Source organism: Lupinus angustifolius, chromosome LG15 (genome assembly GCF_001865875.1).
Source record: "Lupinus angustifolius cultivar Tanjil chromosome LG15, LupAngTanjil_v1.0, whole genome shotgun sequence".
Classification (NCBI taxonomy): domain Eukaryota; kingdom Viridiplantae; phylum Streptophyta; class Magnoliopsida; order Fabales; family Fabaceae; genus Lupinus; species Lupinus angustifolius.
The window spans coordinates 5,004,471-5,030,199 of NC_032023.1; the positions used below are offsets into that span (position 1 = coordinate 5,004,471).

The window sequence follows — 25,729 nt, forward strand, 5'->3', positions numbered from 1 at the left end:
CTCACTCCTAACTAACTTGAAGTAAAATTCAATTCAATAACCTCTATGCATGTAAATAAATTACTTTTCATTAAAAAAGGTAAACTACATCATTGATATATAAAAACTAAAGAAAAAAGAACTATGCATGGTCATTTACTCAATCCTTGAAAAATAAAAAATCTGAATTTGGTCTTAAAAAAAATTCAAAGGATAGTAAATATATTATTTAATGGTAATTAAAGGGAGGATTTGTTCATTTTGTTGTTTCATGTTTATTAAATTTTCTATAAAAAGGTAATTTGATAGATGGTTATTTAAAAAAATTATTACCAATTTGAGATTATTTAATGACCAAATCTATTCCCTTTTTCTTCCTAAAATATACACACAGACACGAATAAATAGAATTGATGTATCTGCTTAATAATTACTCTTTCATTATGCTATTTTTTTCAACTCTACACATTTCCATTCTGGCCATATGATCCGAATAAGGATCCAGTGTAACTCAATAATACACAAAAGTTAAAATGTAATAACATTTTTATCCTTTTATTTATCATGAAATCACATTTTTACTCTAGAAAATATGAATAAAAACAATCACTTATTTTTCCATTAATGGAGAGTATCCCTAGGGAACTCCTTATGCATTTCCATGCAATGCATAAACAATTATAAAACACTATTCCTATTTGCTTTTCTTTTCCCATGTTTTCTGTTCTTTTGCTTTATGGTTTGCCTCATTATATCATTTCCATTAATTGAGAGACAAGTACTATAAAAAACAATATGATAAGATATTTTTATCATTTTATATATAATAAAATAACATTTTTATCATTAAAAATAAAAGAAAAATTAAGTACTTATCTTTCCATTAATGAAATCGATCCTTGTTGAACTGACAGGTACATGAATGTGGAAGAATCGAATCTCAATTTCAGGACCAACCCACAGTTTTAATATTGCAAAAGCTTAGCGAATTAGATTCAACTTTTAATACTTCGAATATTGAAAAGAAACTAAAAAAGCATATTTTCTACCTATAAATATATCAACCTGCTAATATCAATATTGTGCTTGATCATATATAATTGTGACAATATATCCAACACTACAACTAGAATCAATGGACTACTTCAGCCCTAGGCACAACACTGAAGTTCACAGAACTTCCACTGTCTACGATGATGTTTCTCAATACCCAAATGGTCACTTGACCAAGAAGGTTGTCTATGAGGAGGACGAGATCGAAGGGTCACGCCGCCACCACCACCACAACCCCGAGGTTCGGGAGAGGGTTGAAGTTATAGAATATGAGCAAGTGCCTACGTATAACAATAGGGTTAGTGAAGTTGTCTATGAAGAAAATGTTGTGGATGTTGAAAGTGCCCGATACTACCCTCGAAGGAACAAGGGTTGCATCTTAAGGCGGTAAGATTTGTTGTTATCATGTGGCTATTTTGCTAGGCAGAGGTACCTTAATAATATCATCAAAATCGCTACTGTGGTTGTAATAAATAAATTCCTGCTAAGCATGCAGTCATGCCTTGTGTTATCTTATGTCTAATATTAATAAATAAAGCTTACTTCTCTTCAATATATTTAAATTAGCATGTGATGTTTTTAAGGGAATCATTTGAATTATTAGATAGGTTAATAAGTGAAATGTTTACTTTATGTGAATAATATTTGTTGGGAATTAAAAGAGACAATCATATAGTTAAAAAGTGATTATTTACTTTATCAAAAGGCATACAAAAAACAAACTTCACCGAGGTGAGTATTAAGATCTTTTCATATCATTGTTTTAACGAATTATATAATGTATGCATATGGTGTATAGAATAAATAACAAGTAATATCTCATCTTAACTACCATACTTTTAAACGGAACTAGCAGGAGACCCGTACATTCGTACGGGTAACCGATAATTTATTTTGCATAAATTTAATTAAAGAATGATAACTTAATTTGATAATAAAAATATTATAGAGGGTTACCTCATAAAAAATAATTTATATATATTTTATTATTAATGTAAAGTTTTCAATGAATAAGATAATGTTGAACATGTTATGTTAAATAAATAAATAATTGTTTTGAAGAAAAGTTTGGAACACATGTAAAATAAATTTTATAATATATTCTACATATTTTGGAAAACATGTTTATAAATCATATTTATTGTTATCTTTCGTTGTTGATCATATTTATCATATATCAATATTTCAATTTTTTTGTTTTTAACTCTTGAAAACTACGTACAAATGTACAATTGATTATAATTGGATATTACTCTAGGTAAAAATAACTTTGCGCTTTCTAATGTTTCACATTGAGATTTATTGATTGTTATAGTATAAAAAATCATTATAGGGAATTGTCTTTGATAAACTTAAAAGACTATGAAGATTGGGATGGAGACATTGACATCCCGAAAATATATATGATATTTTCAATATTTTTTAGACATCATCTTTGTTTCAAGTACACAATTTGTCATTTTAGTGGCAACCAATCTTGTATCCTTATATAATTCTTTATACTGGTCTAAATTCCTCAATAGCATTATTGAAGCTCCAACTTTCAAGTTGATCTTATGATGGGGAAGGCCAAAAGTTGTAAGTGAGTTTAAAAAGTTAGGAGTTAGTATATTGAATACTTTGCCTTTTATTAACATCACATATATCAACTAAATCTGAACTCATGTATTTCTTTTCATCACCTATAGTCATACATTAAAATAGTTATTAGTATAAGTTTAATAAATCTATTATGTCAAACATAATAAAAATTTAAAGACAACTAAAAAATTTACCTGAATATTTACTTAGAACATATTCATTGATTTGATCAACAATCTCAATCGCTGATGAAGTAATGCTCTAGATTGGAGAAATTGTTCATACTTGAAGTGATGTTATAGACTTGATCAACAATTGCACGAGTCTCTCTTCCCTTTATGTAAGTCAAAATAGTAGAATAAAAAATATAAAATAATTCACAATCAACAATTTGAAGTAATAAAATCAAATGAGATAAACAACATTGTTTAAATATACAATTGATATTTGATATTTATTGACTTGTCTACACTAAAAATTCAAGATATAAAAATGGAAGTTTAAAGAATCACCAAGTTGTGAGGTATTTTAAATATTTAGGCTCACAATAAAATTACATGAAAAGTATCACCCTATTTTATCTCAATCCACTTTTCCTTATAACATAGGATTATAGATAGTATTTTACATAGACACTAATGGGCTTAGCCTTTTCCATAACATAAGATACTTATTACTCTTGAGTCTTTACTACTGTAATGGATTAATAAACCACAATACCTGCATAACAAAGTTAGGATATATTTTATTAAATCTAGTACAAAATTAGCCTTTGTCATAGTTAATAATGATTAGCATTTTCAATAGCATGAGTTTCGTATGAGTTTTGATTTTTTACAATGCATATTGTAATACGTGATTTTTTCTCCATAATAAACTACATAAGCATGAAAAATATCAAAATTCACTATCAGAAAACATTAAAAAAAATGCATAATCTTATAATGATAGAACCCTTCAATCTAACGTAGTTTTTTTTTATGAAATTTAACGTCAATTTTAATGTCTCACAGTTAAAATTTATTATTCTAACACTCTCTAAATTATTAAGTACATATTCCTTTACTTTATTAATTATTCTTACATTCTTTGTATTTTATTTCACCACTTTGTTCAAAGTCAATAACAATTTTTTTAAATATAAAATTCGTTCAAGTCCTACCTCTCCTAATATATTGAGAGCTACCTCCCAACTTTATTAATATTACCTTATTAATTAATCACTTGAATCTGACATGAATATTAAACTAAACAACAACATAAATAAAAAATTAAAATAACATAAGCCTACTCACAAATAAATAAGTAAATTTTTTTAGAAATTAGATTATACTTTATGTACCACAAAATAATATTTTCCAATTGAAAGAAAATAATATAACTTATATGCTACATATAATGAATAATGCTAGATTAGACAAGATAATGCTTCCCATGTAATGAATTACGTTAGATTAGGCTAAGGCACAAACGACAAAAAATGATATACTCATATATAATGAATATTCAAAGACTCACATATCATAGTCTCATAAAAAATATAGGCATGATTTACTTAACTAATGATCATTTTTTTAAGAAAGAAAAGACGAATGAATTTCAAGATGAAGAAAAAAGAGAGAGATGAGTTTGAATGCTTACCAAGAAAATAAAATAAAATAAAGAAATCACTGTTAAAAAAGATGTGTTAATGTACACATGCGTCAAACCACTCTTTTACTTTAAAGGCCTAATTAAAATATTATATACTTTTCACTAATATGATATAGACAATTGGATTTTGGTAATGGTAATAGTCACAACCCCTTCAATTCTTATTAAAAAAAAGATAGTAGATTTAGTTATTTTCCCAATGTTATGATGAAGGTATGTTGACCTGCAAGAAAACCAAAAAATAAGTATATGTTATTTAGATATATGGTGAAATGAATATTATCTAAATAAAGTAATGTATAAAGAAAAGATATGCAAGATATGGAAGGTTGAGTGTGTAAGAAGGTACAGTAACATCTCTATTGGTTAAAGTGATGCTGGAAAAAAATAGTGAACATTCATATAAAAAAATAAGAAAGGATTTGGTGGCACAATCACTGAAAATTTGTCAAAAAAATAGTGAACTTTCATATAAAAAATAAGAAAGGATTTGGTGGCACAATCACTGAAAATTTGTCAAAAAAATAGTGAACATTCATATAAAAAATAAGAAAGGATTTGGTGGCACAATCACTGAAAATTTGTCAAAAAAATAGTGAACTTTCATATAAAAAATAAGAAAGGATTTGGTGGCACAATCGCTGAACATCTGTTTAAAATGTAGCATAGAAATAATATACCAGAAATACTAAAATATCATCTTAAATAACATTTGTCAAGTTATGTGAGTGTCTAATATATAAATGGTATATCAGACTATTCATTTTGTAGTACTCTATAGATCACTTAAGGAAATTTTGCCATACACTACTTTATACCTCGTTGGTGTCCTAGATTTCTTCATCTCCATTAATACTTGATTTAACTTCTCCTGCAAGTAGAATGCAAGTAGAATACATGAGTTCATTTCAAAGTCTATTAACTTGTAGAATCAAACAATAATTCACTAATAAAGTTAAGTCCATAGCCATAAAGCACCAATCACTTAATACCCCATTCCTTCAAATAAGAAAAATCAAAGGATATCCTACATGCAAATTTATGTATTCCTTTTTCTTCATTTTCAACTCATATTTGTTGAGTCCTTACTTGCTATGGCAAAATTCATATTCACATTTGTAAGAGTCAAAGTTCATCCAATTTGAAGTTGGTGTTTTGCAACAACACCTTGCAACAATTAAGCAAAGTAGATCTACTTTCTAACCTAGTTACCAATAACCATTCTCTGAAATTCACTTTGCTCTTGTTGTAGCTTCTCAGTTTTGAACTTGAGAGCTGTAGTATTCAAAGCTTCCTAGAAAAATAATAACTATCACAAGAATGAACTTCTCATAAAAAATTAAATTAAATATAATAGCATAACTTTGTAACAAAAGAAGTTGTGTACTTGCAACAAAAATAGCTAAAATTTGTTCTTTTCCTTTGCATAAGATAAAATAATGCTTTAAGTTTCTCAAATACATATTCTGAAGCATGTTCTCACCATTCTAGTAATGGTTACAATCTCATTGTCTTTGACATGCAATTGTCTTTCAAGCCTCTCAACCTTAGCCTCCAATCTTGATATGTTAGATAATAGTCTATGACATTAAAAGAAGAAACACTGTCATTTGTCATATACTAATGTTATCTTAGACAATCCAAATAACGAAAATGGAACCTAACATCATTCTATTCCATTTGTTTTTTTATGTAAGAATTACCTTTGTCTTTGTTCATGAGAAGACTCTCTAAATTCAAAATCTTGTTGTCTCTGTTGAATCAAGAAGTATATGCCATTGCAAGTCCCCTTAATTGCAAGAAGTATATGCCAAAAGTTTCCTTAATTGCAAGATGGCTGAAAACAAAAAGAAATCCACGAAAGTTAGTTTAAAAGTATTAATAAAGTGGAAAATTCGATAATTTAACAGATAAAAGATTCATATTCAATGTCATACTTATGACATGGATGTTTTTGCAAATATCATGCTCCATTATTAATGTGAGAAGTGCATAGCTGGGTATGGATGAAAGATTCACTTATGTGAGTATTAGATAAATATTTTATGGCCTTCCCTTGAGTATTTCTCATGCCTTCAAGCCATCTGGAGGGACAAAGTTTCTCAAATCAAAAGATTCAATAAAAAGGAAAGGTAGATAGAAGAAAAATCATATGGCAAACAAATAGAAAAATAATTATGCCAGTGTTATGGCTTAAGCTCTTATCCCTCATCAAATGAACTTATACCATACAATCCTTGAACTTATACCGATCCCACATCCCTCATCACATGCATGTAGTAAAATATATATTTTCATTCATTATCTTCATAGGGATGAATTTATTAAACACTATAGAGAAACATTAAACACAAATAAAACTTAAACCACAATCATTCAGACATTTCATCAAACACCTTATGATTATTAACGTAAAAATGACAAAATGTGAAAATACCTTTGGGTAACATTTGCCCCAATTAGAACAACGAATGAACTTGAATGGTCACAGCAATGCTTCTTACATCCACAGAGAAAGTAACACAGTTGAAGGAAAATCACATACAACAAAATCCTAAGATTAACACAACATTTATTAAGAAAACATAGAAATCTGAAAATTTTGATATTAGAAAATGGGATAGTCATACATAGCGAACATAGCAAGTAAAAATACATACTTTCTTTCAAAACATAAAGTAGAAGATGAAGAAAGAAGAAAAATATATGTTTCAGTAATAGAGGATATGAAAATATGGGATAGTGATACACATTGAGAATACATTAGGCAAATGAAAATGCATATTTTCTTTCAAAATATAAAGAAGATGAAGAAAGAAGAAAAAATATACTTCAGTAATAGAGGATATGAAAAAATGGGATAATCATACACATCAAAAAAATGCATACTTTCTTTCAAAATATAAAGAAGAAGATGAAGAAAGAAGAAAAAGATAGGTTTCAGTAACAAAAGAGAGAGATGAGTTTTTTTGGTAGAAAAAGAGATGAGTTCTATTTGATTAGTAGAAAGATGTAGCCAAAGAAAGAAAGATGACTATTTACACGTGTGAATATAATATTTAGGATTTCAAAATTCAAAATTCAAACCATCCTGATTCCACGTTTCCACGAAACATTGTGCACTCAGTGATTGTTTTTGTTTGTTTCTAGAAAATATATGCACTCAGCAATTGCTTTTTGTTATTTTTAATGAAAAAAAATTGGAATGACAAATTTAACCCTTGAAAATGCTAGGTGTCAACCATAGGAAATATCCATTTTCGTAATACCACTAGCCTTTTCTATTCTTATATAGATAGTAGAATAGGTGAACTATATGCATGTCATGGAATTAATTAAAATTAGATTGTGGTCTTCATGCTCCTTTAACGTAGGAATTAGATCTTTAGCTTTTGCTAATTGGTGCCTTAATCCTTGAAATTGTATTGTACATTCCTGTATTCCTAATTATTAACTGATCTTTATCTTGTATTGAGTTAACACCTCTTGTGCCTATTTAATACAACTTTTGTTTACCAAAAATATGGGAGGGTCCTTTTGAGTTGGAGCTTTAGTATTAGATATGGGAATGAGATTTTGAGGAATGTAACTAATTTTAAAAGTGAAATGTTTAAGAAAGTTTCTAGTGAGTGTAAAGAGTTAGGCAATCTGAAGTTTAAGTGTACTATAATAAGAACTTTGTTAAGATATGTTCTTTTGTGGATGAACCCTTTGGTCGAACTGGAGGTTCGGGTAAGAGGCCTTCTGGAATTTAGATGAAAGTTGACTTGGACTCGCTGGTGGAGGTACCTGAAAATGTTATCCAATGATCAAGCCAGTAAGACTAGATAGGTAATGCATGAGAGCAATAAATGAGAGACAATAAGTAAGTAGAGAGTAATAATGACAAGTGATGAGAGAATAATAATACTTCCTGTTGGAGGAGACCCCTATTTATAGTGGTTGAGGTGATGACATGACTCTAGAGGGTACTGCTGGCATGACTGACCATTCTGGCTTGCCGGGGGCTACTTTTCCCATGTTAGGTGGTTTTGGAAGGACCGTACTCTATGCATAATTGACTTATAGCCTGTGGCAGGTCTAGTAGCCGTATTGTAGTCTACCCTTGTCATGTTGGTAGAGGGTAAGTGGAATTGCAGAGGGCATGGCAGTGCATTGTTGGCAGCGTGTCAAACAGAAGTAGTGTAGAACCGACCTATCGGGGCTGGTCGATGGGCATGTATGATCCCTTGACTAGTGTGTCGGGATCTTGATCAATTAAGAAATAAGACTATATGGGCAGATGCGATACCCATATAACCGGGATGGAATAATTGTCCCTAGTCTAGTAGGATGCTCGGCAACCAGGCATGTTGGTAGACTCTAGGTAATCATTAGGGTTCTAAATTGGTTGACATGTGGCTGGTCGACGCTAGTCTTGTCACTGAGGCGTTTCGACGGGCTCGTTGGTTCATTTCTTCCCGCCTTTTGTTTTAGTTATTGGGTCTCTATTGGATTGCAATCTAGTATTTTTGGATGGGCTGGCAGAATCTGGGCTTTCCCTATAAATAAGGAGGGTCATTCCTTCAGTTAGTCTACGTTTGAAAACTCTTGCTAAAGAAACCGCTCTTGTGCCGACCAATTATTAATCGTCCATCTTCCTCGAAGTACTTTGCTAGGTAATTTATTTCTCCTTTACTCTTCTGGTAATGGTCTACTCTGCCAAGTATGAGCCTAGCTTAGATAGCATGGAGGTTTTGTCTGAGCCTCCACCTATCTTCACTATTCCTTCCTGACGATGTCGGTGCGTCACGTCGACCTTTGAGAGGAGGTCGAGTGACCTCTCACTCCGGACCTCTATTGTCAAATGGTGAGAGAGAATGGTGAGATGGGAATAGACGTTGATCAATCGAGTAGCCGCAATCAAGAAGCGATTATCAGTCTTGAATAATAGCTCTAGTTCAGAATTTGATGTTTCGTCTGGTCCCAGGTCCTTTATGGCGAGAACGTACGATGCAAAAGCTGATCAACTGGTCATCCCCACCGGCTTGGATAGGCCTAGCGTTTGGTATTGGTGGGTGGACTAGGAAATATTAGGGTTGAGCAGCCATTTCCCGGCTGACGATCGACCTAACATGAATATCCTGGAGCGTATGGGGAACATTGTTGCCCTGGAGCGTCTTCTAGGATCTCTGGGTCGAGGCGAAGATCGACTATGACTTCTACTTATATGACATATACTTCCTAAAAGCTCGAGTTATGCCTTACGGGCATTCGCTATATGGTGTAGGGTCAACAAATATCTATGCTCGATCAACCTCGTCTTCTCGATGTTCTGAGTTACCCACAATAATAACTTGGACAAGGAGAAGCAACATCGCCATGGGTGTGCCTCTAGTCAAGGAATTAGCAAGCATTGTTCACCCTTTTTGACTAGTCACTGAAGAATTGAAAGATGGGGTTTTACCGGGTGGAGATAAAGGGCATGTTCAGTCACCCTTGGGCTTACAGATCGAATGGAAGAAGGCAGTCCCCCTTCGCCTGGAACAGTGAGTTCAATCAGAAACATGTTAAAAGATTTTCGACAAGTGATAGAAGTTTGATGAGTTGGGAGGTGGAGGCTGCCAAGGAGATGCTATACTGGTTGGTGGAAGGTGCGATTGTGCCTTGTTCGGCCTTACAAAAGGGGGATACGGTCCTAGAGTAGCACATTGGTAGGTTGGTCGGGTTATATATGTATGCTTGGCCGGTTATTTGCCATATACTAACGTCTTTGTTTTCTTTTTCAATCGACTTGAGCAATAACCTTGATAGGAGTCGTATGATGGCCAAGACACTCGGGAGGGGACGACATGGGGCATATGCAAGCAAACATGCTCAGACCTATTTTCCGACGATGACTTCATTTGTATCTAGTCAAGGATTAGGCCTTCCTCGTTCTCAAGAAACAAGTGAAGTTGCTCTCCCTACTCCTATTGCCCCGCCTGCCAGACCAGCGATAGATCTGATTGGGCCTGACCTTCCTTCAAGGTAAGAGGACATTGCTGGTGATGAGGCATAAACTACCAGGGAGAAGTCGTCTAGAAAGGGGAAGGAGTCGAGCATCCGGTCTAGCTGAATCCTCTCATCTTTCCACGTTTCCAGGTTGGTGGAATAGGACCTCCAAAGTCCTCCTGTGAGGGGGTTCTGGGTGGGATAACTTTGCCTGACTTTCTGAAACATCTTTGGATGTCATCCCTCCTCTCGGTTGCGACGACAAAATACTATGAAGATGATGGAGTCCTCCTCGGTCGTATGGAGAGCAACATTATGGCCACTCTTCAAGAGCAGCAATATGATGACCTCCAAAAGCTAAAAGAAGCTCATGCTGAGGAGCTGAAGGGGGTGGAGGCTCAAGCCATGTCGGCTAGTGAACAGTTGTTGTTGATGTCTCACCGGCAGAAGTGTACCCACCGGGCGGCCATGGTAAACCATCACAAGGTAATTGAGATGACCACTCTGGTCGAGGAGGCAGAACTTGAGCTCCAATGTCTGAGGGCCAAGCTAAAGCAATTAGACGAGATGGGGAAGGTTGCCCAAGGAGAAGTTGATCTCCTCTCAAGCCCGACCGAAGGTGCTTTAAGGGAAGCTGCCCATCTGGTCTGGGAAAACAATTTGAGCCAGGTCCGCGTGGTCCTCCCTGACGAAGACTTCTCCTGGACGGACATATAGACCCTCGTTGTTGATGGGGAACTGGTATTAGAGGGACCATATGACACTGTTAAACTACCGGTCTTAGATAGAAGTGGGTAGTATAAGGTAGATTTATTTACTGCAAGTACTTGTATCCAGTTAATACTTTAATGAAGTATTTTATTCTATTACTCGTCCCTCTTTAATATGTCTGCCAAGTATTTTTAATCACGCTATCTACTTGGTCAAAATTGATATTAACTGAATATGGACCTGGATAATAACATAAATCGGAAGTATCTGACAAAACCCAAACATAAACAAAGCCAACTACTAGTAACTGTGATGACCGAATCTTGAATTTTGACAAGGTAACCTTGGTCAGAAATAACCCAAGGATTTTGAATATAAACAAGACGTCATTTATAAGGGATACCAATAAGTCGAACCTTTCAACTCGGATCTAAACAAGTTGAATCCCTTTGCTGGAAATAACTTTAATAACTAAAGATAATTTAATCGGCATTAACCTTCCATTCTTAATTTGTCTACGGGCATAATATTGGTCGGAACGTGGCCTTTATGTGATATGCCATTTTAACACTTATCAAAACTGGAACCTGAATAAAATAAGTCTGGTCGGAAGTAATTCTAGGTGGTTTGAAATTGAACAAGCGGAACTTGATTAGTATTCAAACCGTAGTAGCCGAGATAATTTGTAACAACTTTAGATAAACGAAATTGCCAAAGTTAATCCTAGTCAAGCATTATACAACGAAAACAATTGAATCTTGAACTTGCCCAAGGTTGCCTTGGTCAGGAGTAGTCATAGAACCCGAACATAAACAAGACAACCTTGACCAGAAGAAACAGTAACATGAATAACTGTGACCAGACATGGTCATTTAGACATTTAACTTGAGCTTGGGTGAGTTGGTCCAGTTGAACACAAATTCTACCAATAGGGCTTGGCCCACACCTTGGGTGAGTTATTCGATCACCGTCAAAGGGGCCATGGACCACGCCTTTGAGGGGTGGTGATATTGGACCACCAGTAAAGGGGGGCTTGGCCCACGCCTTGGGTGATTTATTTGAACACTGACAAAGGGGGCCATGGATCATGCCTTTGAGGGGTAATGATATTGGACCACCAGTCAAGGGGGCTTGGCTCATGCCATGGGTGATTTATTTGACTGCCATCAATGGGGTCATGAGCCGTGCCTTTGAGGGGTATTGATATTGGACTATTGGTCAAGGGGGGCTTGGCCCACACCTTCGGTGATTTATTTGACCGCCATCAAAGGGGGTCATGGGAAGCGCCTTTGAGGGGTATTGATATTGGACCATCGGTCAAGGGGGGTTGGCCCACGTCTTGGGTGATTTATTTGACCCTCATCAAAGGGGGCCATAGGCCGCGCCTTTAAATGGTATTGATTATTGGATGGAATCCTTGCAATAAAGACAAGAAATGAATAATACATCGTTACCATATATATATTGTGTTACAAGGGGCTATTCGACCGCGAAAGAGGTCGACATTACATTTTTAAGCGTAAAAGACTCAGAGGTTTGCAGCATTCCATGTTCAGGGGATTTCTTTCTCGGATAGGTCTTCCAGCTTGTAGACTCCCTTGTCAATCTTATTGACCACCCGATAAGGCCCTTCCCAGTTGGATGCCAGTTTCTCCTTGACCTGACCAATATCCGTTCTACGGAGGACCAACCACTCAACCTCGAAGTTCCTAAGGACAACCAATGAGTTATATTTGATTGTGGTCCTCCTATCGATGGTCGCTTTTCTTATCTAGGACAATCTCTCTTTTCCTCGATCTAATCCAAGTTTTGCCTTATTAAGGTTAGATTGGTCTCTTCATTAAAGTGCAAAGTCTTCCATGTAGGTTTTCTTATTTCCACCAGAATCATGGCCTCTGTGCCATATGTGAGGTTGAAAGGGGACTCACTAATTATAAAATGTGGAGTTGTTCGGTAAGCCCATAGCACATGGTGAAGTTGGTAGGGCCATGTTCCATTGGCCTCATCTAGTCTTTTCTTGATTCCCCTCAGAATTACCTTGTTGATTGCTTATGTCTGCCTACTTGTTTGAGGGTGCTCAGAAAATGTGTAGTGTCGTTTGATTTGCAAACCAGACAATAGTTCTTGAAATTTCCGGTCGAGAAACTAGGTTCCGTTATCTATTACAATAACAGCCGAAATGTCGAACCGTGTAATGATATTTCTCCAAGTGAACTTCTGGATGTTGGCCGATGTGACGATGGACAAGGTCTCGGCCTTAATCCACCTATTGAAATAATCTACAACTACTATTAGAAACTTCAGTTGGCTAGATGCTTTAGGAAAAGGTCCCAGAATATCTAGGCACCACCAATAAAATGGTTAGATGCCGGTATAGTAGTTAATTCTTCTAGTGGGGCCTTGTGGAAATCGGCAAATAGTTGGTACTAGGTATATTTCTTGGTTAGATCACGCGCATCTTTCTCCATGGTTGGCCAAAATACACGGATCACAAGACTTTCTTTGCTAGAGAAGCTGCATCGAGGTGGTGTCCATAACTTCCCTCATGGACTTCTCTAAGGACATACTGTACCATATTAGGGCCAAGTCATCTGAAGAGAGGACTAGAAAAACCTCGACGATATAATGACCCTAGGGCCAGGGTGTACCAAGAGTAGTATCGGAGAAATCTTTGTCTTTCTTTCAGGTCGTTAGGCAGATCACCATGTAGAATGTATTTGATAAATGAGCTTGTCAAATTATCTGGGATGGAAATGTGTTTGATGGCAATGACACTAGATTTGAGGACAATTCCCTAGATGACGGACCAATTGTTTCCCGGGCTCTTAGTGCTAGCCAGCTTAGAAAATATATATGTTCATGCATTTTGTTCTCTTGGAACATGCTGAATGGTTGCTTCTTCGAACTTAGACATTAGTTCCTTTACCTTTGCCAGATACTTACCCAATAGTGTGTCTTAGGTTTGTTTGGTAAGCACCGGTAACCTGTGAGACCGCCAACTGAAAATCACTACAGATGGCAATTTTTCAGCCCTGACCACCCTTGCTAATTGTATTTCGGATATGCAGACTTTTTACTCGGTCTGGTTGTTGGAGGTTGGAAAAGTTAAAGTCAAAGAGTGTTCAATGGTTATCGTTGCCACTATCCAACAATATCCTGGCCCTGCTTCCCTAAGGTTAGAGGATTCATCGGTAAAAAATTGTCAAGGTCTGACACAAATCATTCAGTTATGTGGTCAATTCGACAACAAAGTCTGAAAAGACTTGACTCTTGATAGTTGTTCGGAGTTCATACCAAATATCTAATTATGAGAGTTTATTGGACTACAATTTCATTCGACCAGCCAACTATGGTTTGTGCAAGATCTTTCTTATGGGCTAGTTGGTTCTGACCATTGTTGGGTGAGACTGGAAGTATTGATGTAGCTGCTTGTTCGCCATTAGGAGGGCATATGCTACCTTCTCCACTTGCTGATATCTGATTTATGGACCTTGCAACACCTTGCTTTTAAAGTATACTTGGCTCTAACCTTCTTCGTTTCACGGATCAGAGCGACGACCATGACTTCATCGGCCATTGCAAGATAGACATATAACACCTCATCGAGTGTTGGCTTAGTTAACACTAGTAGGGCAGCCAAGTATTGTCTGAAGGTTTGAAAAGCCTTTTCACAATCAACAGACCATTCAAATATTTTGCTTTGCTTTAGTAACTAGAATAATTTGAGAGAATGTTTGGTGACTGATGGGAGAAATCTGGACAGAGCGGCCAACCTGTCATTTAGCTGTTGGACCTCTTTCACTGAACGAGAGCTTCTCATGTCGATGACTGCATGGCATTTTATGGGATTGACCTCTATTCCTCGGTTGGTTAGCAAAAAGCCGAGGAATTTTTCAGCTTCAACACCGAATGCACATTTCTTTGGATTGAGTCTCATATTTTACCGTGTTCATCATTCTTTGATGTGTTGTCTTGCGTTCTTCAGATCGAACGACATAATTGTGTAACAAGATGTTGCTCGGTCAATAATGAAAGCGGTCTTCTACTAGTCTGGTGGATACATCGGGATCTGGTTGTAGCCAGAGTAAGCATCTATGAAGGATAAGAATTGATAGCTCGGGGAGTTATCTACTAGATGATCAATGTTGGGAAGAAGATATGGGTTTTTTGGGCACACCTTGTTCTGATTTGTGTAATTTACACACATACGCCATTTCCTCGAGGGCTTCTTGACCCAATACCACGTTTTCCAACCAGGTGGTGTAGCTGATTTCTCAGACAAATCTGGCCTCTAGAAGCTCAATTGTCTTTTGAGCAACTTTAGTTGTTGTCTCAGCCCCCATTTTCCCGCGCTTCTCAGCAATTGGCTTCGCCCCTGGATTGGTCGTCACCCGATGGCATATTATTGAGGGGTCAATTATGGGCATGTCAGACGCATACCATAAAAGTTGTCATTGTTGGCCTTCAAACATTCGACAAGCTTCATTTTCTGAGTTTTTAGGTGGGTGCTGCCCATATACACCTGGTTGGTCTCCAACGGCCCCAGCTGCAAAGAGGTTTTTCCTCCTTCTGGCTGTGGGCGGAATTCCTCTTCATCATCTCGAGCATCCAATTCTACTTTGTGTACGCCCCTCATTCTCTTTACTGGGGGTGGTCCCCTTCTTTCTGACTGGCTAGGGCGAAGGCTCATTTGGTAGCAACTTCGAGCGCTATCATGGTCCCCCCGAACTGTGCATACCCGATGATTAGAAGAAAGAACTTTCATGCACAAATGTGTTGTGGAGACCACTACTTCAAGGCAGTTGAGTGTTGGATGACCCATGATGGTGTTGTAGGCTGACCAAGAATTTGGTATGGATTGTCATATTCAAGGGCTGATGGTCAACCAAACATCCACTTAACCTCGTGGAGTTATACCCTATCTAGTGAATCATATTAATTGTCCATCATAGGGCACTAGGTCAAAGTCTTTTAGTTCCGTCTTCTCAAACAAATCCTAGAACATGATGTATGTCGATCTCCCTTGGTCGACAAAGATTTTGTTGACCTTATTGTTGTTTAACTTTATGGTGATGACCAAAGGTCATCTTGCTCTCGGACGATACTATCATAATCACGATCGTCAAATGTGATGGGAGGAGCGTTTCTGTTGACATGTTGTGGGCGAGCATCTCTTGCAGCCACTTGCATGATCTTTCACACATATCGTTTTTGGGTTGACTTGGAAGTGCCGCCTGCAGGGAATCCCCCTGATATGATGTTAATGTCAAACTGTTTCGGGGGACACCCTTGTTGAATTCTTGGGGTGGATGAGCGATTGACGGAAGATGTGTGGTGGTTGGGAGGCATGCGTGTGGGTGCTAGTTCTATTTGGCTGGCGGGGTTTGATTGGTTTCGGGTGGTCACCATGGTGTAGGTAAGCCATAGACGACATTAATGTTCTTTTATGGATGAACACTTTAGCTGGCCTGGAGGTCCAGGTAAGAGATCTTTTGAAATATCGATGAAGGTTGACTTGGACCCGCGATGGAGGTACTTGTAAAGGTCCTCCAAAGATCATGTCAGTAGGACTAGAGAGATAATGTAGGAGATCAATCAATGAGAGGCAAAGACTAAGTAAAGAATAATAATGGCAAGTGATAAGTTCTATATGATGAGGGAATAATAATACTTCTTGTTGGGGAGATCCATATTTATACTGGTTGAGGTGGATGACATGGCTCTGGAGGGTACTGTTGGCATGACCGAACATTCTGGCCTGTTAGGGGTTGTTTTTCTCATGTTAGTCGTGTTGCAGTCTACTACTTTCGTGTTGGCAAGGGGTAGATGGGATTGCAGATAGCGTGACAGTGCGTTGTTGGTGGCGTGTCAGGCGGAAGTGGTCTCGGAACCGACCTATCTAGACTAGTTGATGGGCATGTGAGATCCCTTGACTTGTATGTTTAGATCTTGATCGGTTAAGAAAGAGGACTATCTGGGTAGATGAGATACCCGGATGACCAGGATGTAACAAGGTAATTGGAAAGGGTTTCAGGGTGAGAAAAAACGTAATATTTTGGGAGGATATGAAGATAAGAAAGAAAAATCTCAAATCCTCATTTGCATAACTATTTTTGGTGGCTAAGGTGATGATGGCTTTTGTCAATAACATTGGAAATATAGTGATGGTGGTGGGTGTGGAATATGGATTAGAGAAGAATACTCTTCCAAATAGTAATAAGAAGAAGATGAAGTTTATTCAATTTATTAAAGTTAACCAAGCCTAAATAGGATTGTGAAGATCTAGAACATATTCGATAAACATAACATATCAATTTATGTAGTAGAAGGTAGCATACAACACTATGATATTCTTTAAAAAAAAGAGTATGAATAGCAAGAAAGAAATAAGAAAATGGGTGATTAGAATTATTGTTTGGTAGGAAAGAAATATGAATGAAATAGAAGAGAAATAAAATATGTTTTTACTAAAAAGACAAATTTACCCTTTAAATAATAATGATGATTTGATAAAGCTAAGGGCATTATTATAAATGCAAAAAGAATTCTCATCCTTTACCATTTCTTCTCACATGAGAGAAAACACTAAAAGTTAGTGGGTCCCACTATTTTTATTTTCCTTCTCTTACTAAATGAGAGAAAAATTCTCATTCTCCTTCAATTCTTTTGCTAATTCTCTTATATCAAAGACAACCTAAAAGGGAGAAAGATCCTCTGTCCCAAAAAGACTATGTCTCCATATCTCTATTTAATAGTATTTTACCTAATAATATAAAATATTAGTTTAAGTTTTTTTATAAATTTTTTTTAATTAAATAATACATTTTGATTGATTTGAAATGACATTGGAAATATCAATGAGAATAGGAAATCTTCAACCACCTAAAAAATAACAATTAATAGATTATCAAAGGACCAACTTAAAAAGAAGATGCATTCATTATAAATACTAATTGATTAGTGACATGTGTTTTATACACAGAGTCAATGAATCAACTAAAGCCACATTTTTTCTTAGTTGAGATCTTACACATTATGGCAAAAGTGGTATTCTTGGTTTGCTTTCCAATTAGTTTTGGATACAGAAATGGAGCACCATTTCTTGTATCATGAAGACATAATGAAGAAGGCGAAACAAGCATATACTTCCTTATGTTTTATGATCTTATGGACAAATTGTATATTAGGAACAAGGTAATCTTTCATCAAGTCTTTTATTTTCCTTGAAGTTGATATTCAAAAAGTAAATGAATAAATAATGAGTTTAAAATTTATCCAGCATCAATATATAATTTTTTACTACATTATCTACCATTAATTTGAAGTAGTTTTATTTAAGAGTCAGTGATAATTAACATATGAATGATTGAAAATTGTATAAAAAACACTTATACCATCAATATATACATATTAAATCCATAAATAATATGAAAAAAGATAAAAAAATATAAAATACAAATATTTTGCCTAATTTGAAATTTCAGCCATTAAGAGATGGATAAAGTTATCGCCACTTTTTGGTACTACAAGGATATTCTCTTACCGTTTTTGTAAGGAATTAATCATTTTTGAATTCATGCATATTTCTCCTAATAAATGTCGCTCACAGGATTTGAACTTTCGATCTTTAAGGATCCATTAAAATCTTACACTATTAGACTAACACTGTGTTAGTTATTATCAACAATTTAGTAAGTAGGATATAGAATTATAGATCACTTATTTCTAATTGTATATGGTTTGTGTCTCGGCCAATGACATAGATTGAGATGGACAAAAATAAAAATTAATATTCTGATTTAACTTTATATAGAGAAGAATACCCTGTTCGGAGAACTCATCTCTGTCCTCGTAAGTAGTGCAGCATTCACATCGAGAATTTCTCCCGCCGGTTTAAAAGAAAGAAAACCCTTCCTCCATTTTCTCTTCTCTGTCCTTCGTTTCTCAAATTCCAAATTCTCAGATAAACCAGTTCTAACAAATGAGTGTTCCCATGGAAATCTCTCTGCAAAAAAACCCAACCAACGAAAACTCCGACCAAAACGGCGTCGTCACTTCCCAACAACCACCACTACCTCCTTCTCCGTCACCTTCTCCGTCACCTTCTCCTATTCTTCCCCGGAAGAAATTTCTTGTCCATGGTACGCTACCCTTTTCAACTCACCTTTTTCATTCCTTATTGCAATGCTTATTCAATTTGTGCTGTGCATTATTCGTTTTTGTTTTCACTTTGTATTGCTATGTGTAATTTTTTCCTTATGCCTTATATATTAGCTTCGTTGGAAAGTAAGTCTCTAAGTTTAAATAAGTATATGTTTGGCTACTCCTCTCATTCTCATTGTCAATTGGTTTTGAGATGAAATCTTGATATGATAGCAGAGCTAGAACCTAATTTCTTTCCGGTTGTCACGGGGCAAAAAATGCAATTTAATCATGGGTCAAATGTAACCCTTCGTCTGATCCGACATGCTTCTGTGGAGGGGACATGTTGATAAATAAGTCTCACATCACCTGCCTCATTCTCCTAGGCATGGAGAGGCATGTTGCCTATTGGTTTTAAAATGAAACCTTAACAAGCTTAATGTAAGCAAAACCTGACTGTCTGAGTGGTAAAGAGCTCTATTTCCCTTAAGAGCAAGATCTAATGTTCGAGTTTTGTAAATGAACAAAACATAGGTGTTGGGAGAATTTGTTCGCCAAAATGGTTGTTCCCTACTGGGATCATATTATTAAGAGCGTCTCTGACAAAATATTTATTGTTTAATGTGAAGGCAATTAGAGACTGAACTGAAGCTTGATGGCATTCAATTGTTCTTATTTTTTGTTGACATATTTATAGTGGTTGTATTTATTTTCAGGATGCTTGAAAAGAGGAGTTTGAGCTATAATGATGGGCCCATTCCTGTTCCTCTTGATGAAATGTTTCTTGTAGATAACGTGCAAAGAATTTGTGTTTGTGATACAGGTTTTCTTTTCTTTTTTACTTATGTTGATTTTAATTACCTGCTTGTTTACTTGTTGTCATGTTGGGGAGCTACAACAATGAGAGTTCACTTCTATGATTTCAAGCATTACTATTTTTGCCTATCTGAAACAGTGAAGCTCCCATATAGAGTAATGAAATGGTATATTGGCATTAGACAAGAATGATGAATTTTACCTCTTGAGATCTTGAAGCAAGCATTTCCTAGAGATATATCGATTTCTGCTTCTTTGGTTCTGATTTTGGAAACTTATATATGTTTTGTAGATGAAGGGGTGCACAATGATAATGTTCTTTTGTTCTGGCAAGTCAAACCTGTTGTGCATGTCTTTCAGGCGATACTACTAAGTGTTGTACTGATTTTATTGAATATATATAATGTTTAATAAGTCCTAGTTTTCCTTGTTTGGTGTATCCTTAATCGAACATTGTATTAAATGAATATGTAGCAATATGATTTCTTCTGTTTTGTTTTTCTTATTCTTGTAATCTGGTGAAATGACCTACACATATATTTGTCAAAGAATCATCTAAATTGTTAGCTATGCAATGTTCATTTTATATTAATAGCAAGCTCCCTCAATTCACACCTGTCTCGTTATAGTCCATAAGCTCTTTTTTCCTGTTTTATTTTTAGTTGAAGACTTGAAGTGAAGCTCAGAACTTCATGATAATGTAGTCTGTATTTTGTCTTGTCAACTTAGCGAGGAAGGACCATCTGAGGAAATAAGTTCTAATGGTCAAACTTCCATCTTCAATGAATGGACTCTTCCTGCAAAAGAATTTGGTGGCATGTGGGAAAGGTTCATAGTAGTTTGTGCTTTTCCTCAATTAGTTCTATAATGTTATCATTTTTCTTATAGTTAACAATAAAGTTCTAAATGAATTTACTCTGCACTATCAACTATTGCTTTTGCAGCTTAATGTATGAATCTGGTCTAAAGCAAAGGTTGTTACGTTATGCAGCAAGTGCTTTGCTCTTTACTGAAAAGGGTGTTGATCCCTTCCTTGTTTCATGGAACCGGTAAGCACTGGAAATGCTTGTTCAGTTTTGCATTGCGTCTGACTTTGTGTATGCCAATATATGTTCATATGTTTTAGAGCTTTTATATGTGCAGCATTATTCTTTTGCATGGACCTCCCTGGGACTGGAAAGACATCTTTATGTAAAGCATTAGCTCAGAAACTATCAATTCGGTTCAATTCAAGGTGAACTGATCTATTATAATAATCTTTTAACACTAACAATATTTTCCCAATGAAACAAAAAAAGGAACAAGAAAGAACTCAGCGGTTTTCCCCCCACTCAGGTATCCTCTGTGCCAGCTAGTTGAAGTGAACGCACATTCTTTGTTCAGTAAATGGCTCTCCAAAAGTGGCAAACTGGTATGCATGTATGCTTTCACTTTAGATTTCTATGTCTTTCTAAGTCTTTACGCATCGACTTTTCAATTATTCATGCTCTTATTGTGTATTGGCTTCAATGTTTATTTAATTGATGTGAGTAAGTCTTAGGGCCTAGAATTTCCTGTGTTTATCATGCCTCTTCCAAGCTGATATTAAATGAGGTCAGGTGATTGGTTGATACAAGTGGCTAGGAACACTCAAGGTTTTGGTTAGGTGTAGAATCGCATCCATCAAATATGAGATTTCCATATTTTATCCCTAAGGACAGGGCATGGCCTTTTCGAGTTTGGGCTTGTTTCCAAATCTTGTCCTCCTGGATTTTGCACCTGATAAAGTTGTCCGTGTTGCGTTCTGCCTCCATGACACAAATTCGTTAGGGCAGTATAAGTCTGTGAAGTAGACTTAATTATAAAATTTCTATTTTCATCTTTCAACTGGTTGTTAGTACTGTGCATTCATGCAATGAATAAGAATAAATTTATTTCAGTTGAGATGTGTTTAATGAAAATAGGTTCATCTATGTATCACTTATTTTTGTTCGAACATATTAGAGTTTTTAGATACATCATACAGTGTCTAAGGAAATAGAAACGATAAAACTACATCTGCAAACATGAGTTGCTATCATCTTCTTCATTATAGTTGCTTTGGAATTGAAGCATGTGATTTTCATATCAGTCGGTTTTGAAATGTCTTTTTAGGATGTCGTTTCATCTGGATATACTTATATTTTATTTTTCTCCTTTTGTTATTAATATCAATTAACTGTTTTTGAATTGTTTTCTCATATTCAATGCATAAATATGTTTTCTAGGTTGCAAAACTTTTCCAAAAAATTCAAGGAATGGTGGAGGAAGAAAGCAATCTGGTATTTGTTTTGATTGGTAAGACATAACACGATGAATTTAACTTAATGCTCAAGTATTATTCTCATATGTCTACTTGAGTTTATATGCTCGTGATTCTTCAGATGAAGTTGAAAGCCTTGCTGCTGCTCGGAAAGCTGCTTTATCTGGTTCTGAACCTTCAGATTCAATTCGGGTAAAATCCTCCGCCCTCTCTTCCCTGCAGGAATTTTGTTACCCACCTTTTTGAAAATGTTCTAAAATGTTACATGAATATGTAAAAATGTAATTTGGATTTTGGAGGTGTTGGCTTTGTTTTTTTTTGTTGCTGTTTGTGTATTAATCAGTATGTACTCAATCTGAATATGAAATTTTAGGTTGTCAATGCATTACTAACTCACATGGACAAGCTAAAATCATCTCCAAATGTGATAGTACTAACCACCTCCAACATAACTGCTGCTATTGGTATGCCTAAATCCATTTCATTCATTTAATTTTGTGTCTTTTGTCCTTAAAAAGTTATGTATCTCACCCTCCTATAAATCTGAATAGTGAGATCTGTTTAACTTATCATAATATGTGTCTACTTTTCAAGTGGAGCTGCAACTTCACTGTATGCCGATGTAATGCTCTTGGTTTTATTATGATTCATAGTGGAAGTTGGAACTCAGCATTATGTATAATGGTTTTTTTAATTTCACCTAACTACTAAGCACTTGTTGGGGCATTTAGAGCCAAATTGCTACAAATATAGCTTGGAATTATATTGCCTGCATTGGCACTACGACATTAATATGTTCATGTGGATTTATATTGCCTGCATTGGCACTATGACAATAATATGTTCATGTGGATTTTTATTGCATGTATTAGCATTAAATTAATATCATATCAATGTAAGTTGTAAAAAAAGAATCACAACAAAAGCCTTTTCTCAATAGGTGGAAGCATCATGCAATTATGTTGTGCTAAAATAGTTTTCTTCAACATACCCCTTCTCTATAAATTTCCATTTGAAACACATGTTTTCACATGCTGCAGATCATACAGATTTATCAATTTTATTGCAGATATTGCTTTTGTTGACCGAGCTGATATCAAAGCATGTGTTGGTCCCCCAACTCTTAACGCTCGGTATGAAATATTAAGGTCTTCCCTGCAGGGACTGATGCCTACAGGGATCTTAAGTAGTTTACAGGTGCAGAAACTTCATAAAGTTGTATAGAATTTTTTTTTAAAAAAGAAAGGGGCCAGTATTCTGATATTTATTCTAATCCAAAAGGATATTTTGGTATATTAGTCTTACGGCTAATCATACTGAATTCGTTAGGGTCGTATGGCTGCAACACTTCCAAATTATGCTAGAGCAAAGGAGTGATTGAACGCATCGGATTCACACGAGCGTGTGCTACTGTGCAAGAAACTACTTGAAGCTGCAGAGGCATGTGAGGTAGGAACAGATGCTAGTACTGCCTATGGATCTTGAATCTCAATCTTCTGGTTGACCCCTAATACTGACTAATGAGTTTAATCTACTTTCAGGGAATGAGTGGAAGAACTTTGAGAAAGCTTCCATTTTTGGCACACGCTACCCTTACCAATAATTTCGAATGCAGCCCTATTAACTTCTTGTGTACAATGATAGAAACAGCAAAGAGAGAGTGCTCTGAGCTTCCTGACTAATAACTAAAGTTTTAATTTTGTATTAAAAGTGTAACAATTGTCTTCACTTATATCAAGTGGTAGAAGCACTTAGTGGCACTTTATATATTGGCCAGCTTACTCACCACCCTTGCAGTTTATTTGTTATATATGCGTTCATCAGGTGCTAGCAGCACTAAGTGGTTTTTCCCATCGAGACTAAGCTGGCCCATAAGATGCATTGACATAGTTAATTGCATTTGACTTCATATCATAACATGTAACTAAATTTAAGTAATTTGAACAAATCATGACATGATAAGGCAATTGAGGAAAATATAAATCATATGATTTAAGTAGGATGAATGAAAATGTCTATTCATTTAATTGTCATATGTGATAGAAATGTGATACTCAAGTTGGAGTGAAATTTTATTGTATAACTATAAGACTCAAAAGGTTATGACATTACATGCTAGATAATAAAATGTTAATAAGAGAATAAACTTTATGTAGTAGAAATAAGAATATTGTATTGGATTAGTGGACCATATTAGAGAATATAGGATTAGAGATGAATGTATTATTTAGAAAGATGAATTATCTCTTATTGTTAAAAAAAAGATGATAGGATTATTCTTAGGTGGTTTGGGCATGTTTGTATGAGATTGTTTGCCTAGTAATGATATTGTGTTAAATGGAAGTTAGTCTAATTTTTAGAGAAAAAAGGGAAGCAAAAAAAATCGTAGGAAAAATGAATATAATATTTATGATAGGGCGTTTTGTTAATGAATTTGATTTAGAATAGTATTATATCATCATTGGATCTATGTAACATATACTACTTAGTGAGATTAAAGTTTGGTATTTTTAATGTTTTGGATACTAGTTAGTGAGATATATATAACCCAATGTTGTGAAACTTGAGCTAAACATTAAACTGGGAGATGTTTTGTATTAAATTTAATATGTTTAAATAGTTAAACCGTTCGGTCATGCTAAATGATTTTATATATAATTATATATAAATGTGAAGTTTTATATAATTAATAATATGTATAATTATATTGAAGTAATATATCTCCGTCTTTTTTCGTATTGGAGTAAAATTAAATATTATAGTAGTATTCTGCCATTTTAAAAAAAAAAATGTGAACTGTTCGGTTTACTTTTCGGATAATTGTGGTTTAATCAGATTTAACACGGTGAAATCAAAACTTTTCTAGTTCAAAACAGTTTAACTCCTCATTTGGTTAATATCTTAAACAATATCCATTTTCAAGTCTGGTTCACATAACATTGATATAACTTATTACTACTGAAGTGAAATTAAAAACAGAAAGTGTAAACATGAAACAGGTGAAGATGTTTTGGATCTTAGCATGCAGTTGTTAGTAGGGTACAAGGTGTATTAAGAGGAGCAATCGAAGATGATGCATGCAGCTCACCGGCCTGATGGTTAACTGAAGTTTAACTTAAGAGAGATTTGGAAACAATACACAACTTACCATCATTAATTTCATCTCTTGTTTTATGGTCCTGGCTAAACAATTTTTTGTCAATAATAGTTCAGTCACATGTTCTTCTATATATGATTTTAGGATCTTTCTTCTATCTTCTTAGAGGCTTATTTATAGAGATCCCTTCCCCCTTTTTTTGTCTCACTCCAATTAAATAGTATCATTAACAAGAAAAATCTAAAAACAGGAAATAAATTTTTTATATTACTTAGTATAATGTGATTGACTTAGGACATAACATGAATTTTTTGAGACATGTGATCCTTCTTTATAAAAACTGGCATTCCAAAGCTCATTTATGGTGCTTAATCCACTTCTTTTATTTTAAATGAGGTTCTTCATCAACTTGGTAAATTCTGACCATGATTAGTTCATGGGTC

The 25,729-nt window shown here is 35.1% G+C and overlaps 1 protein-coding gene and 1 pseudogene across 1 annotated transcript; both read left to right on the forward strand.

Moving 5' to 3' along the window:
- LOC109327444 lies at positions 1,056 to 1,587 on the forward strand. The gene has a single exon (XM_019560589.1). The coding sequence runs from the start codon at positions 1,115 to 1,117 to the stop codon at positions 1,421 to 1,423; it is 309 nt and encodes a 102-aa protein (XP_019416134.1). The 5' UTR covers positions 1,056 to 1,114; the 3' UTR covers positions 1,424 to 1,587.
- LOC109327665 lies at positions 18,932 to 23,992 on the forward strand (annotated as a pseudogene).